Raw genomic sequence first — 17,567 nt, forward strand, 5'->3', positions numbered from 1 at the left:
AGCAGCAACATTTTTGAGATGCAATCATAAAACCAAATATTTCACCCGGGACAAGGAAAAAGCAGTGGATCATCAGAAAACAGAGTAAAAAGCTGCAAGAAGATGTGAAAAAAAAAAAGAAAAGCAGTGAGAAGATGCCAAGCTTGGAACAAGGTCTTATTGACACATACTATGCTAATCTCACTTCTTTAGGCTAAAAAAAAAAAAAAAGTCTTTGTTCACATAGGTAATATATACATCTTTCAGAATTTATGGAGATAAATTTTTTAAAAAATATTTTTTTATTTTCTGAAATATTTGACTGTTTCAATGATAAACTAAAAGTTATAAATTCTGTTGTTTCTTCTTTGTAGTCTTTATGTCCTGTAATATTAACTTGCTAGATGGTGAAGGAACCAAGTTAATGGAAGGGCCTTGATAATGAGTTTCTCATGTGACAATCTTTGCTATTTCTGATTTTGTGGATTTAGAACAAAGTTACAAATGTGTTTATTAATTAGTAAGGCAATATATAGATTTACATGTTTCCCCCTCAAGTTGAAGGAACTGAATGAATACCGGCACTCTTCCCGTGTATTATAGACAATACTCTTATTCCCTCATTTGCTCCTTTCAAACATGCATATTTTATCCTATTTTTAAAAATGTATTATTTACTTACTTATTCTTTTTGGCAGCACTGGGTCTCCTTTACCGCATGTGGGCTTCTCACTGCAGTGGCTTCTCTTACTGTGGAGCACAGGCTCAGTAGTTGTGGCACATGGGCTTAGCCATGCAGCATGTGTGATCTTCCTGGACCAGGGATCAAACCTGTGTCCATGGCACTGTCAGGGGAATTCTTAACCACTGGATCACCAGGCAAGTCCCCACACATGCATGTTTTAAAATAAAGAGCCCAAATGTGTTAATCTGAGGACACCAACAACCTGAGTCCTTTCCATTTGCTCTTTAGTCTGCCTCTGTTGATGGATATGTAGTCTAGTAAATACAGTTCACACAACTGTGAGAAACTTTGGATTTAGGCACTGCAAAACAGTGGTATTTAAAGGACTATCTTCTTGACTATCAAGAACATTAGATTAGCCTACATCTTGCTGAAAAAACTAACTAACATTCATGTGTTTTAAGGCTTTTAGGTGTTGGGAGTAACCAGTAAGTCAAAAGACTGTGTCCTTTCCTAGTGTCAGATCTAATCAGTGACACTTTAATGTATGTAAGATAAGCACACACACATATATGAGATATAAAACAATATTTGAGACTCCAAAGGCATCACCGACTCAATGGACATGGGTTTGGGTGGACTCTGGGAGATGGTGATGGACAGGGAGGCCTGGCATGCTGCGTTTCATGGGGTCACAAAGAGTCGGACACGACTGAGCGACTGAACTGAACTGAACCAAAGGAATCATTCCTAAATGCTTCTAAGTTACACATTCCTCCCAGTCTTTGTTTAAGAGCCTTCTGAAGACAAATCTGAGAAGCATTACTTTAAATATTCAAGTAGGGGTACTCTTTCTACCCCCTTCTGATGTCTATGTCAGAAGCTTTCTCTATGTCCTTTATACTTTAATAAAACTTTATTACACACAAAAAAATAAAAAAAAAAATAAATATTCAAGTAGTAAGCGCTCTTCAGTGTCAGTATTAGGTTAAGTTTGGACTGGAACTAAGATAAGCATTCTAAAACTGAGATCATAAAGGATTACATGAAAAACCACCCTGTCAGTTACCACTATTAAAACAATTCAACTTCACAACTACACTGAAACAATGTTTTCTTCCAATCAAAAGTAGCTTCAAACTTTGCATCTTTCAGGTAAGTCTAAAAAATTTCTTCTTTTATTTCCCTTTATCTCTAATCGAACACACTGATTTGGCTTTCCTACAGCTGGTGACTGAGCAAAGAACTACTCATATAGCTTTACCCTCACATATTTGCTCTTAAGCTAGAACCACATTACTTACAAAGATAAAAGACACCCCATTATGAAATGGTGACATTTGGATGAAAAAAAATGGGTAATTTCCTTTGAAAAAATTTTCCAAAAACTTATGGTAGTTTTTATCAAAATAAAAACTTTACATCAAAATAGCAGCTTTGGTAATGGAATGTCTTTCTCTTTTCTACTGGGAAAACTGTTAGCATATTTTCATGAACAAAGGTAATGGAAATAACTAGGCACAGTCATTTCATCATGTGACTTTCAGAGGAGGATGAATTTGTGAAGAGTTAAGGCAACAAAGTCACATTATGAGTACGTTGAAGAATTCACACAAAGGTAGAATTCTCACTTCTCTTTAATCACTGAGTTTTCAGCTTTTACAAATAATCTTAGAACAATTCAGGGAACTAAGGTTTGGGTGGGGGACAGTTCTTACTGGTACATGAACTATTACATGCTCAATTTTCTGTAAATAATTCAGTTGGCTGAATTAACAAACATTGTCACAGACACACAGATTTTTTTTTTTTAAAGCCATAGATCACTGCATATATATTTACAAAAAGCCAAAACAAACATGCACTTCTCCTTACTAGGAGAACTGAAATAGATGTTTGAAACGTTAAGGCAGTGATGATTCTAAAACATAATGAAATACTAAGTTAAGGCTTTATGTTTGTTTTGAAACCCACATTCATAGGCAACTGTGACCCAAGCAAACTTTAATCTACCAGGTTGAGTTCATCTGCCCAGGACATGTTATTTATCCATTACCACCAATTCTTCTATGGGATAGGAATCAGTAGCAACACCAATGATTTTCTCTAATGAATTATTAGTTCCTTCCTTAGGTTGTATTTTGAGGGTTTAGTCTTCAGCAGCATCAAGCATGTGCCACATAAGGAAAAGAGCATTTTTTTGGGTAAACTTAGAAAAATGTACAGACTGCATTTTTACTTGCCTGAAAGCTGGCCAACAATCAAGAACTCAGGATCTTCTAAATACAAAAAACCCTCCAAGTGTACCTGACTGTTCAGCCATCTCAAAACATATTATGTTCTTGCAGTGCTGGATCTTCACCTCATTTTCTCTGAAGACCGTTCAGTATTACCCTCTCTAAACAAACAAAGCAACATAATGCAGAATGCCGTATTTTAGACGGATCTATTCTAGACTTGCTATCCTCAAGGCACAAACACTATTCTTGCTAGACCAATGTGCTTCCTCATTCAAGGAAAAAAATGAGAGGTGGATGAAAAGACTCACTTTACTCTAGTAGTTGATTGCACTCGTGCCCTAGCAAGCTTATGAAAAGTACTGAAATGTAACAGGGAATATCCTTTTCTCCCTACATTACTATTTTTATTGTTTTTTTAACATTTAGAGCGACAAAACTCAGACTCAGCGGGTGGGGTGCACCTTGAGCAGCTCTGGAGCACCACCCTGGCCTTCGGTAGGGTGCAGGAGGGATGGCTTGTAGGACACACTCCAGGACGAGCTAACAGGTGTGATTCTACAGCCCAGCGTTTCCATAGTTGGGGTGACTTACTGTCACTTAGACTGAAAGGATCACTATTTACACTAAGTGCTTGCCGCTACTACTTTAAGCAATAATTGTACAGCAACATGTCTTGTGAGCAAAGTACTATACACTTACGTTCCTACCAGTAACAGTTCACGTAGAGGGATGGCATTGGCTATAAGCAAATTGTCTCAGGAGCTAAAGACAACAGTAGTTTTCCTTTGTGTCTTCAAATTAGGGAAGAGTAAGATGTCAAAGCAGGCGAAGCTGTTGCTGTTTAAATCTGACGGAGCAGCGTCAGACTTCTTTACACGTTATCAGGGAATAGGACTCTCTTAACAAGCACTGGTAAGAGTATTTTAGGTGCAGTTTAAGTCAGTCATGCTTTGATGAACATGTTTTGAAGATCTGAGGTTTGCACCCTAAGTCCTGATGAGCTTGGCTTCAGCTAAATGGCAAGATGGGTTTTAAAGGTGTGAAATACATTTTTTTTTAAAAAAGGGAAGACTACACTGAAAGGGCAAATGTCGGCAACACAAAAACAATCATGTTCAGATCAACATCTTACACTTTATAATACACTCACAAATTTTTACACAAGTTTCATGTTTACAAGTACAAAAAGGCAAAGAACCTCAAAGAATCGAAGTAACTGTATCGTCAACTACATTCAATAGAGTTAATACTGTTGTCCCTGTTCTTCATCTTCTAAATCCAGAAGGGAACTGTGAATCCATCCCCCATGTGGACTCCGCTTTCAGAAGTTGGAGACTGGGTGTAGTTCTGCACACGTTTGGGTTTCAACAGAGCTGAACTGAGATTCCATCGTGTTCCAGGCCAGATCGGCCAGAAGAAAGTCATCCATTGCTGTCTGAGTTTCATTGCTGGTGAAGAATAAGCTCCCCAAAGTTTCAAAGCCAGAGTTCATGGTCTGTGTTTCGGCACTGTTCAACTGAACTTTGCTTTCCAGGGCAGGCAGGTTTTTAGCAGTGGAGATTCCGTCAGTCTGGGTCTCTGTGTCAGATGAATCAGTACTCATGGAAAAGCTGGAGTGTTTCAGGATACTTCCCAGTGGCAGACGAGGGCTACTGTCTAAAAAGAAGTTCAGGTCTGTCTGTGTCTGCGTGTCAAACATCTCAAGGCCTAAGAAGCTCGAATTCCCCCTACAACTGTAGGCCTGGGCAGAAGGGTCTGCAAGGAAGAAGTCAGTTTGGGTTTCTATGTCCAGTGACTCCAAGACTGGCTCAGTGGTCATGGTGCTAAGTTCACTCTCCTCGGTTTGTGTCTGTATATTTGAGGCTGAAAAGAACTCTTCGATATCAAAATCAATTGCAGGATTCTGGGTTGGGCCAGATGGGAGCTGGGTGTCAGGTCCAGTATTTGTGTCAGACAAAAGACTACGATTGTCCAGCGTCTGACCAGGTAGGTTACTTGACAAGATGTTTTCTAGATCACTTAGTAAATCCATGGTTTGGGTCTGATTATCTGTCATGTTCTGTGACGAAAGCATACTGTTTGGTGCACTGAAGTTTATTATTGGTGTGGATTTCTCAATATCTTGAGTTAAAGTTTTAGCGTGGTTCTGAGGTAACAAGTCATGAGTTACAGACTCTGCTACTAAGCTGCTGCTTATAATACTGTCTGTGGACACACCATATGATGAATGGACACTTTCAAAAATGTCTCCACACATTACAGCTTGGTCCATCTGTACTCGGTCATCTGCTGGACTTTGCATTCCGCTGGTCTGAGTTTCTCTGGAGATCCCACCTGGCTGGAAACTGGCATCTATAAATGCATCAGTTTGAGCAGCGATGGATGAGGTTACCTTAGAACTGGGCAAAAAAGTCTGAGTTTGAACACTAATGGGAAGGGAAACCTGGGAACCAAATGTCAAATCAGTTTGCGAACAGGACGACACAGAGGAGTCAGGGCTGGCCCACTGTGCAGTCGGCATGAACTGCGGTGTGGTGTAGGACAGGTCTGTCTGCACATTGATGGAAGAAATGCTGTTCTTCTGACATGTGTTCCCGAGTTCTTGTAACGGGCTAAATGGACTTTTACCCAAGTTCACTTGAATACCTGTGCTAATTGGCTCAACAGCAACAGGATTTACAACTTTTGAAAGAGGGAGGCTCTCCTTGAGAGAGCAGGCTTCCGGATCCAGGCTGAGGATCAGGGTTCCAATGGACAAGGGCAGTAAGTGCACGGCACCGGGGGCAGAGCCCTGATGGTCGACACCCAACACCACAGGCTGGGCCGAGGAGTCGGCTGTAGGCACAAAGACAGGCACAGGAGAAAACTGCATGACGGGGAGTTTAACCAAAGCCACTTTGGGCTTTGGTAAAAGCAACTTCTGAGGGTACCGTGGAGCTGCTGCAAGAGTCTGTTGTTTGGCATTAGAGCTGCACGAGTCTTCAAAGGAAGCCACCAGCTTTATTTCTGAAGTCTCTAGTTGTGGAGCGTCTGGCCGTGGAATCGGCTGCTTGCTCAGCGATTCAACGGTCTTCCTGGACAGCTTCTGGCTGTGCAGGCAGCCTTCCATTTTCCTTTTCTTACTAGGTGGATCCCTGAAAACGACGACAGAGTGAAAAAGAGAAAAGTGATTTTAAACTGCGGCTTTCTTCATCAACCCTGGCACTGTATCTTCACTTATAAGCTCTATGTCTCACATCTACAGCAGGGGTCAGATTCAGCCCGGTGAAAAGAAATCCCGTTTGTAACCTGGCCCATTACACAGAAGTTCAGAAACATGCCAACAGGAAAGGAGGAAGCACACCTTTGGGTAAAGCTCTAAGCACTAGAACTCAGCTTAGATCCGCAAGCATCAGGAAGCTAACATATTATACAATGCAGTGACTATCATGTCTAAAATAGGGAGCTATTAATCCAAATATAAATTTGACCTTTCAAATGAAGCGATTTCATGATTTAAACAACTCTTCAACAATCCAGTATCCCTCTAATAGAAAACGATGAAAGTTTTGGAAGAATTGAAAACTCAATAGGCACTTCCCTGGTAGTCCAGTGGTCAAGAATCCACCTTCAATGCAAGTGACACAGATTTGATCCCTGGTCCGAGTAGATCCTGCCTCTGGCAGACCAACCAAGCCGTGCACCGCAACTACTGAATGCCTGCGCCGTAACTACTGCAGCCTGTGCACCGCAGCAAGGGAAGCCTCCAGTGAGAAGCCCTGGCATCGCACACAAGGGCAGCCCCCGTGCACTGCAACTGGAGGAAGCCCACGCAGCCATCAAGACCCAGATCAGCCACAAATAAATACAGAAATCTTAAAAAAAAAAAAAGAAATCCCAGTAAATTTTCAATTCGGAATAATAAGGGACCTTTAAAAGGAGTTGGTGAATGAGTAAGGAGCACAACTGGGTCAAGTAGATGTGGGTTATTTACTAGTACTGCTGCCATTTCCAAAAGGTCCCTTCTTCATGTCTCATCTTTTCTCTACCATTCCTCCTCTCTCCTCAGCCTAACGGCTCTCCAGGAAGTTTCGCCTGAAGCTCTCCCCACAGCTGCTGGCTTTTGGGCCACCACCCCCCTCCCCCTTTACCTGTGTTCTGCAGGGATCTCATGGCCAGTTCGGTAGATGTGGGACTGTAACGCAGTCCGGCTGGCATAGGGACACCCACACGTGCACTGGAAGGTCTTGCCACAATCCTCTGCATGTCTTTTCAAGTCCCACTCGGTGCCATACGAATTGCTGCACTTACTACATTTATGCTTCTTTTCAGCATGCATTTTCATAAAGTGCTAGGAAGAACACAAAAGGACCGAAGTGAAAATCTGCAACTGCTCAAAACCTTTCAAAAGTCATCAACATAAAATAACAATGATTTTACATGATAAAATATAGCAGTGCAAATCAAAAGAATGTAAAAGCAGGCCAGCTGCCCTTTAACATATGCCTCATCTTTGTGAAAAGTTGAGACTGTTTTGGAAACAATCCAGGTATCCACCCCTACTTCTGATTTACAAATAAGTGCTGCAAGCAGAACAAGTCTTGGAGTGCTGTTCTCAGGACCCCCTCCAGCAAACCCTCAGGGAAGTGTTTCAGAGTCTTCCAGTCCAGAATCACCACCTTCCCCACTGACTGGGTCCCTCGCTCCTCTCTAGAGGAGCTGCTTCTGAAATTCTTTTCCTACAGTTTCTTCCTCCCTGGGAGAACATCTCCCTATGCCTCTGCTCCTCTGACCTTGAAAGATTCACACCAGAGATCTGGAAGCACACCCAATTTATCATACTTTGCTGACCTGGTCTCTCCAAATCCACTCTGGACATCTTCCCCCCGAGAACCAGCCAGCCTTTGCTCACACCCACTCATTTTTCCCCAAGTGAGAGACTTGGGTGTCTGTCCTTATAAGCAGCTTTCTGCTCAATTCTCTTGTATGATTGGCAAGTAATTACAATACATTGGGTTTATGACATCTGCATTTCATCCCTAGAGAAGTATATAGTTAAGACAAGTAAAATACCTGTTTTACGAGAGAAAATTGAGAAAATGGTCTGTCAGGGCCTCTAGGGCATCCTTCAATTGGACAACAGTAGAATTTCGGTACAGTTTTCAAATCTTTTCTTACTGTTGGATTTACTATGCCATCCTGCAAAAGAAAAATGAAATAATGATCTTTAAAAACCATCAGAGCGAGTTGGGGGTGATAATAAGGAACGACTAAAGATGGGCACAAGGGATCTTTATAGAGTGATGAAAATGTTCTGAAGTTTGGGATTGCAGTGGTGGTTGCAGAACTGTGCATCTACTTAAAAATAACTGAATTATTCACTTAAAATGGGTAAATTTTATCGCGCATAAACTATAACTTAATGTGTTACAATTTTTCAAAACAACATAAACAAAAAACAACTATGTTGTTTAAAAACCTTCTATCCATTCCTTTAAGATTCCTTCTAGATTTAAAAATCTCTGTCCTTAATCCAATGTCTTTAATTGTAAGAGTTTCTCAGGCTCAAGACTTAGTGTCATCCTTAAGTCTTCCCTTCTTTTTTATCTCACCCCCACTGAATCAGGGTGAGCCTCTGAAAGAAACCTCCTTTGACTATGATCAAAGTCTTCTTGATAAAGAGCACAGTGACTTTCTCTGATCACCACTATGCCCCCTAACAGAGCTAAAGCGAGCTGACACAGCTCTTTTACGGCAGCATGAATACAGGCACCATGCTCTAATCTGAAATTTAGTAATCATTATAATGGCCAGCGCTAACACAGCACTTACTACTGTGCCAGGCACTGCTGTAAGCACCTCATATATATATGAACTCATCCGAGTAATCCTTTGTTATTAAGTATGTGACTGACATTTTGACTGGGGTTTTTAAAATAACTGGTGAGTTAATTTAGCCTGAAGTACTATCTTATTGCCCTTGAGGAATCCACAGCCCTCAGGAGTGAAACACCTCTGGCCTCCAGTCTAATTCTTAATTGGCCACTCCTAGTTGGCCCCAGAGGAAGGTGTGTGGGGGTTGGAGTGATGAAGGGCCTCTCTACGGGCCACTGGAAACAACCAGACATGCGTGCAGGCCTGCAGCAGCACCTAGATGTTTGAGTCCTTAGGTGCTGTGATGAGAGAGGATTCAATACCTTTGGAACATGCCACCTCCTCCTCTACCATCAGTGTGTACCTAGAGAGGAAATGAACAACCATGTGGCTAAGACTCCCTTTGGTTTAACAATCTCCGTAGATGATCCTAATGTGTAGCTGAGCTTAAGAAGCACGGTGCAGTGGTTAAACCCATGGATTCTGGAATATGGACTGCTGTAGTTTGAATTGCTCCTTTCCTTTAACCTTGAAAAACTTAACTGTCTTGGTTTCCTTATCTGTGAAGTAGGCATGATAATAGGACCTACTTCAGGTTGTGGTGAGGACTGGTGGCTCAGACGTTAAAGCGTCTGCCTGCAATGTGGGAGACCTGGGTTTGATCCCTGGGTCCGGAAGATCCCCTGGAGAAGGAAATGGCAACCCACTCCAGTATTCTTACCTGGAGAATCCCATGGACGGAGGAGCCTGGTGGGCTACAGTCCACGGGGTCGCAAAGAGTCAGACACGACTGAGAGACTTCACTTTCACTTTCAGGGTTGTGGTGAGGACTCAGTAGCATTATAGTTAATAGAATTATAAAAGAGAGCTTATCACATAATCCCCCAATGGCTCAGCAGGTGAAGAATCCACCTGCAATGCAGGATCAATCCTCGGTTGGGAAGATTCCCTGGAGGAAAAGTACTCCACTCCAGTATTCTTGCCTGGAAAGTCCTATGGACAAAGGAGTCTGGTGGGCTACAGTCCATGGGTCCCAAAGAGTCAGACATGACTCAGTGACTAAGGCTATCACATAATCACTCCATTATTACAGCTACTAGTTATCTGCTGTGGAGATTTTTGTTGCTTCTCTTGCTTTCTGCCAACCAACTTAGTGCCAATAAGCTAATCTAAACTCATAACATACATTAAACACTGTTTTTGTGGCACAAAAATAAAAGCAAAGTAAACACATCAGACCAAGTCAAACTTACATGCTTTTGCACAACAAAGGAAGCCACAATAAAACGGAAAAACAACCTGTGGAATGGGAGAAAATATTTGCAACGATGCAACACAGAAGGGCTTAATCTCTAAAATACACAAACAGCTCATATAACTCAACAACAAAAAACAAACGACCCATTCAAAAAACAGGTGGAAGAACTAAATAGACATTTCTCCGAAGAAGACATACATACGGCCAACAAGCACATGAAACATTACTCAACATCGCTAATTATTAGAGAAATGCTAATCCAAACTACAGTGAGCTACCACTCCACATCAGTCAGAATGGCCATCATTAAAGTCTACAAACAATAACGCTGAAGAGGTGTGGAGAAAAGGGAACCCTCCCACACTGTTGCTGAGAATGTAAGTTGGTGCAGCCACTATGGAAAACAGTATGAGGTTCCTCAGAAAACTAAAAATAGAACTGCCATATGATCCAGCAATCCCACTCCTGGGCATGTATCCAGATAAAACTATAACTCAAAAAGATACATGCACCGTTACATTCCTAACAGCACTATTCACAATAGCCAAGACATGGAAACAACCCAAATGTCCATCAACAGATGAATGCACAAAGATGATGTGATGTATATACATACAGTAGAGTACAACTCAGCCATAAAAAAGAATGAAATGCCGCCACTAGCAGCAACATGGATGGAACTAGAAATGACCGTATAAGTGAAGTAAGTCAAAAAGAGAAAGACAACTACCATATGATATCACTTATATGTGAAATCTGAAATATGACACAAAATAATTTATCTATGAAGCAGAAGTGGACTCACAGGTATAGAGAACAGACTTGTGGTAGCCAAGGAGGAGGGACAGACTGAGAGTCAGGTTAGCAGATTCTAACTACTATATACAGAATATACAGACAACAAGGTTCTACTGTATACTATAGGGAACTATATTCAACACCCGGTGATAAACCATAACAGAAAAAAATATATAAAAAAGAAAGTATATGTATGTAAAATTGAATCACTTTGCTGTGAACATAACATTGTAAATCAACTATACTTCGATTTAAAAAAGAAAATCTATGGACTCATCTTAAAGAAAATATTATACTTGTGAAAGTATGATTGGAATGCTCCTTTTGTTAAAACAAGGACATCTGCTAGGCTCACATGACAATAACACTGTCATCAAACTCATCCCATTCACCAATTTATCTTTTTTAAAGGAAATACTTTTTAAATTTATATTATCTGCCTTCTAGTGTATAATAGGAGAAGGCAATGACACCCCACTCCAGTACTCTTGCCTGGAAAATCCCATGGACGGAGGAGCCTGGTAGGCTGCAGTCCATGAGGTCACTAAGAGTCGGACACGACTGAGCGACTTCACTTTTGACTTTTCACTTTCATGCATTGGAGAAGGAAATGGCAACCCACTCCAGTGTTCTTGCCTGGAGAATCCCAGGGATGGGGGAGCCTGGGGGGCTGTCATCTCTGGGGTCGCACAGAGTCGGACACGACTGAAGCGACTTAGCAGCAGCAGCAGTGTATAATATGTAAGAAAAAATGAAATGTGGACAAGATATTAAGAAAGACCCTAAAAGCCTTAATTCACTTGACCATTACCAAATTCTTCTTAGTTACAACCAAGGAGACGGCCCTCTTCTGTGTTTTAGCCTGTCAAATGTTCTATAAAACTCTGCTTACAGGGTCACCACGAAATTCATGCTTATTTCTAAAACATTCTCAATTTGCTTAGAAATCCTTTTATTACCCCTTTTCAAACTCCCTATCATGTTCTCATATACCTGTTCACTTCCCTTTTTGAAAAATTAATAAAATTTATTTTTAAGAGTTTTATTCCATAGCAAAACTGAATGGAAAGTACAGAGTTGCCATACACCATATGCAGCCCCCCCATCCCACTCCAATATAGCCTGTTTCACTATTAACATCTCTCAGCAGAATGGTACATTTGTTTACAATTGATGAAACTACACTGACACATCATTATGACCCAAAGTCTATAGATTATATTAGAATTCACTATTGGTGCTGCACATTCTATGGCTTTTGCCAAACGATAATGACGGTTATCCATTATTACAATATCACACAGAGTGTATTCACTTCCCTAAAAAGCTGTGCTCCGCCTATTCATGACACCTTTCTCTGTAAGCACGGACAACCACTGACTGACCGCTCATCTCTTTTCAGGGCTGACACTCCACTGTCTGGATGTATCACTGTTCCCTACTGATTCACCTCTGGAAGGACATCTCGGTTGCTTCCAAGTTTTGCTAGCTACTCTTTTATACTGTCTCCTACCACCTGCTCATCTTTCCTTTTCCACTGCTACCATCAACAGTTCAAGTATTCCTGACTTTGTTTGGACTTTGTCACTAGCCTAATTTCTAAACGTTCAATTTTCTTTTCATTCACATGTTGCCAGATTCACCTTTCTAAAATATAGCTCTGATTATAACATTACCTCACTCAAACATATTCGAGAGCACTCCAAATTCTTCTAGCCACTGGGACATCCAAAGTCCTGTACTAAACAGCTTCAAACTACACTTCTTTTCTGTCATTTCCCTGTTATCTAATGGAACTACTTAACATTCCCCAAAAGTTTTCAAGAGGAGGAATATATATTTGTTGCACTTAGGAATCTTTTTGAAGAGTAAATGTTTATGGTCACCTAAGTCAAAGTTGCATCACACACCAGGATGAGACACTAAAGGCAGCCATGCTGATGCCAACATCTTGGTGTTGTCATTACAGGTGTGGCAACAACCTGACGCTGTTCACTTTCCCGCCTTCTTAGGGCCAATTCCTCGGCCCATCCCAACACCACCTCTCTACCCAGTTCCTGACCTTCTTCCCACCTCTGTTTAGAGACAATAAGCTCTGAGCTGAGAACAGGGGAGAAAAGAAACGGTGATGGCACAATAAAACATGAACTGCAGTAAAAAGTGGTATTTTCGTTCTTAAGTGCTATATACATTCTAGAATAAAACTTAGCAGACTTATCCACTAAGCCATGCTTTAAAAATGTGTGTTGCTGGATAAGGTGTTCTTTAATGGTCCTCCTGTCCCTTTCACTATTTTCAAACACGAGGGATAAAAGAATCAAGAAATGCTCATCTACTCCTACTCTTCTTTCCCCCTGAATCACCAGGAACCCACATAAAATCACAAGGTATCATGTACCTTGCAACTTACAACTCTTTTATCTCCACTTTTATCCATCATCATTCAGAAGAACTTGTTAATTGTAAGGGAATAGTTCAGTGAGGGCAGGATACCTTCTGAGCAAAGATTAGAATAAAATAAAGAACATCTCAGCAACCAATGGGGAAGGAAAGAAAAGATTATCATAATCTAGGAGAAAAAAAACAAACTAGGGAAGAAAAAAACTATAGGAAAGAAAAAAAAAAAACTAGGAAAGAAACTAGAATTACGTAAGTAGCTCTAATCAACAGAAGAAAGGGAAAATCTCCATGGAATACTATGCACATCTCCAAGCGGACATACTCAGGTTCAGGGCCAGAAGGAGCACACTGGAGTCTCTGGTCCAACACAGAACCCTTTCAAGGCCACAGAGAGCTCCCCATCAGCTCCTGTGCTGAGGCCTCTTTTGGACACGTGGAGAACATCGTGTCCAAGAGTAGTGTGTGAACTCAAGAGCCTGCTTCTTTGGCTCCTGACTAAGTGTAGATTCACCACACTGGGCAACACTATGCAGATATGGCTGTTTTGTCACATAGGCCACCTTTATTTTAAAACACCAAGAGGGCAGATGTTCAGGGGCCACATGGTTAGAAAGACAGAACAAGGAAGCAAAGTGAGCCTGTTTGATAAGAAAAAAACAACGATGGTTCAGGGTGAGGTTTCTCAAATTTCCCCTGAAACAGGTCTCTCTAGTGACCTAGGAAGGCAACTCAGGAGAGTCCATTTTGGGGTTGTTCAATTTTCAGTTCAGAAAGAGATCTTGAATGCACTGTGCTGTCTTCAGACAAGAGAAATCTGAGAAATGACTAGAACTGGAAGAATGGCTTCACACAGATTCTAAGCAGGAGAGGCTACTGATACTCAGCTGGGCTAAAGTTCAAGTAAAGACCTGACTGTCAAAATCTGCACTTGCCTCAAACACATTCCTGCTTCTTAGTCTACTGTATGCTTCAGAATTCCTGAACTTTATATATTTTAAAAACACAATTAGAAATAAACTTATTCAAGCTAGGCTTCAGCAGTACGTGAACTGAGAACTTCCAGATGAACAAGCTGGATTTAGAAAAGGCAGAGGAATCAGGGATCAAACTGCCAACATACGCTGTATCATAGTAAAGGCAAGGGAATTAAAAAAAAAAAAAATCTACTTCTGATTCACTGAATACACTAAAGCCTTTGACTGTATGGGTTACAACAAATTGTGGAATATTCTTAATGAGATGGGAATACCAGATCACATTACCTGCCTCCTGAGAAACCTGCATGCAGAACAAGAAGCAACAGTTAGAACCAGACATGGAACAATGGCCTAGTTCCAAACTGGGAAAGGAGTACGTCAAGGCTACATATCGTCACCCTGCTTATTTAACTTACGTGCAGAGAACATCATGAGAAATGCTGGGCTGGATGAATCACAAGCTAGAATCAAGACTGTTGGGAGAAATATCAACAACCTCAGATATGCAGATGACACACTTTAGTGGCAGAAAGTGAAGAGGAACTAAAGAGCCTCTTGATGAAGGTGAAAGAGGAGAGTGAAAAAGCTGGCTTAAAACTCAACATTCAAAAAATGAAGATCATGGCATCCAGTCCCATCACTTCATGGCAAATAGATGGGGAAACAATGGAGACAGTGTCAGATTTCATTTTCTTGGGCTCCAAAATCACTGCAGATGGTGACTGCAGCCATGAAATTAAGACGCTTACTCCTTGGGAGAAAAGTTATGACCAAGCTAGACAGCATATTAAAAAGCAGAGACATTACTTTGCCAACAAAGGTCCGTCTAGGCAAGGCAATGGTTTGTCTAGTAGTCATATATGGGTGTGAGAGTTGGTCCATAAAGAAGCCTGAGCGCCGAAGAATTGATGCTTTTGAACTGTGGTGTTGGAGAAGACTCTCGAGAGCCCCTTGCACACAAGGAGATCAAACCAATCAATCCAAAAGGAAATCAATCCTGAATATTCATTGGAAGGGCTGGTGCTGAAGCTGAAGTTTCAGTACTTCAGCCATCTGATGCAAGGAGCCAACTAATTGGCAAAGACCTTGATGCTGGATAAGATTGAGGGCTAGAGAAGGGGGCGACATAGGATGAGATGGCTGAATGGTATCGCTGACTCAATGGACACGAGTTTGAGCAAACTCAGGGAGATAGCGAAGGACAGTGAAGCCTGGAGCACTGCAGTTCACGGGGTTGCAAAAAGTCAGACACGACAAAGGGAATGAACAACAATTGTATACTATCAAACCAATCCTGAGAAGTACTGATAAATGGTATCTTTTTGCTTAATGGATTCTTCACAAGATCTGGAGAGATATAGCTCCTGACAGCAGTTCCACAAAAAACAATATAAAGTGTTAAAAGGTGCTTGCCAGAATGACGTTCAGGCCAACAAGGTAAAGACAGTCCTCGTCAGACTGGCCGCTTCCGTTGTGCTTAGAGATGTAATGTCTGCCTTAGTAATCAGTGAGGGGATGATCTGAAGGTGGGTGATGGCTGTTACATATGAGCTGAAGAGAACACAGCAATTAGGCTGCAGAATTCCTACAAATATATAGTTCATCCACTCAAGTTAAAATATGATTAAGGAAGGGAAGTGTTTAATTAAAATTTAGTATGAAGGAGGAAACAGGAGAACAACCATTTCCAGAGTCACTGCACTTGTGTGTGGAAGCAACCCAGAACTATCATGGAATACTGCAGTTCCACCTGCAGGGAAAATACAGACCCACCTCAGCTTACTTCCACAGTACATTTCCAGATTGGGCTCCCTCATCTTCCTAAGAATCCTGTTGCCTCTCTAATCAGCTGGAGTTGGAAGTGGACAGCTCTTCATGGTCATCGTATCTACCCTACTACAGAAGACAACCTCAAACTTTCTGTTAAATTCTTATCAGAAGTCTGAGTCTAACAACATTCCTGAGGAAGCTTTACCTGAAGGGCAGACATACCATGCAAGAGACTAGGTGATTTAAACTTGCTTCTCAATGAAGTCAGACCATCAAAAGCTACATACTCACAACGTAGCTTTCAATGACACACTTTAAAATTACGTTATAAGCCACTGTTGGCTTAGAAAGACTTTAAGAAGTGGTGGAAGGAAATGTCCTATTGTAATGATTGAGAAATTATGATTTAAGAGGTATTGGGTGGGGCTGCACCTCTGGGTTTTTAATAAGCTTTCCACAGACGGCCACTTCGGGTTGAAAAAAGAATCACCTCCCCATTTTATGTAAGGTGGAATGGACGTTCAGGATTATTGTCCTGTAATTATATATAATGTCCCCTCTTAAGATCCTAGAGGGAGACTTCCCTTAGCTCTCATTCCTGAGCAAAGCTGATATTACCAAAGCGGTGGAACTTGTTGCCAAATCCGCAGCTCCCTGCTAATGACTGGGCAGCACCCAAAGGCCCGAAGGAGGTGCTTGTGGGTGTGGTGCAAAGAGCGCCGGCATAGAGCCGAGCCCGCGTTTAAAGCCCAGCACTACGCGGGCAGCGTCACCGGTTTCTCTGCAACAGGACGGAGGTGCCCTGAGAGCTCACGACACGACCGTGAGAAACGCCCGGGCCGCCGCCGCGTGCGCGCCGGTGGTCCCGCGGGTCGGAGCCCGACAGCCTGGCGCGTGACACAGGGCTTTCCTCCCGCCGTGCCCTCCTGCGTCCGGGCTTCCACTCTCCCTGCCGGGTCCCCCCTCGGCGGTCCGGCCCGTTCTGAGGGCCGCGGCGGCCCGCACCCCCGCCGCCGGCCGGACCCCGGGGCGGTCACGTCCGTGGCCCTCGCCGCCCGCGTCAGACGCTCGGTGGCGCCAGGCCCCGGGAGGCGCGGCCCGCGGCGGGCTCACCTGCAGGCGGTGGCTCTTGACCAGGTGCATGTTGAGCGCGGGGCTGTTGGGCAGGATCTTGCCGCAGCCGCGCACAGTGCACAGGATGTTGGTCCGCACGGCCCGGGACAGCTCGCTCACCGACGGCTGGATAAGCTCCCGGGCCGGCGGCGCCGAACCCGCGGGCTGCTGCCTCGCCGGCGGCGGTCGCGGCCGGCTGCCTCTCAGCCGCCCGGGGGGCACCCACGGGCCCGAGGCGGCGGCGGCTCCCCTCGCGGCCGCCGGGACGGCCGGGGCGCCCGAGGCGAGAGCCGCGGGATCCGCCGCCGCCGCCTCAGAGGCCGCCATGGCTCTCGCGCCGCAGACGGACCAAGCCAGCCGGCTCCGCCTCCCGCCGCAGCGACTTCCGGCAGGGGGCGGGGCCTTATTAGCATCCGGCGGGGCCCGGGTGGCGGCGCCCCCTGCCGGAGGCGGAGGGCACGTCTGCGGCGGAGCGCAGCCAGGTGAGGCGGGCG

At 43.2% G+C, this 17,567-nt stretch overlaps 1 protein-coding gene across 2 annotated transcripts; it reads right to left on the reverse strand.

The window, feature by feature from the left end:
* Positions 1–2,283: 2,283 nt before the first annotated feature.
* ATMIN (ATM interactor) lies at positions 2,284–17,435 on the reverse strand. Of its 2 annotated transcripts, none has more exons than XM_027513953.1 (4): positions 9,479–9,499; positions 7,957–8,082; positions 7,035–7,234; positions 2,284–6,038 (listed from the first exon to the last, which is right to left on the reverse strand). In XM_027513953.1, exons 3-4 carry the CDS (start codon positions 7,226–7,228, stop codon positions 4,226–4,228), a joined length of 2,007 nt encoding a protein of 668 aa, XP_027369754.1. In that variant the 5' UTR covers positions 7,229–7,234; positions 7,957–8,082; positions 9,479–9,499; the 3' UTR covers positions 2,284–4,225. The 2 variants fall into 2 exon arrangements, with proteins under 2 accessions (XP_027369754.1, XP_027369753.1); XM_027513952.1 differs by lacking the exon at positions 9,479–9,499 and adding an exon at positions 17,074–17,435 and having other exon boundaries at positions 4,016–6,038.
* Between the last annotated feature and the right edge of the window lie 132 nt (positions 17,436–17,567).

The sequence above is a fragment of the Bos indicus x Bos taurus genome, chromosome 18 (assembly GCF_003369695.1).
Source record: "Bos indicus x Bos taurus breed Angus x Brahman F1 hybrid chromosome 18, Bos_hybrid_MaternalHap_v2.0, whole genome shotgun sequence".
Taxonomy (NCBI): domain Eukaryota; kingdom Metazoa; phylum Chordata; class Mammalia; order Artiodactyla; family Bovidae; genus Bos; species Bos indicus x Bos taurus.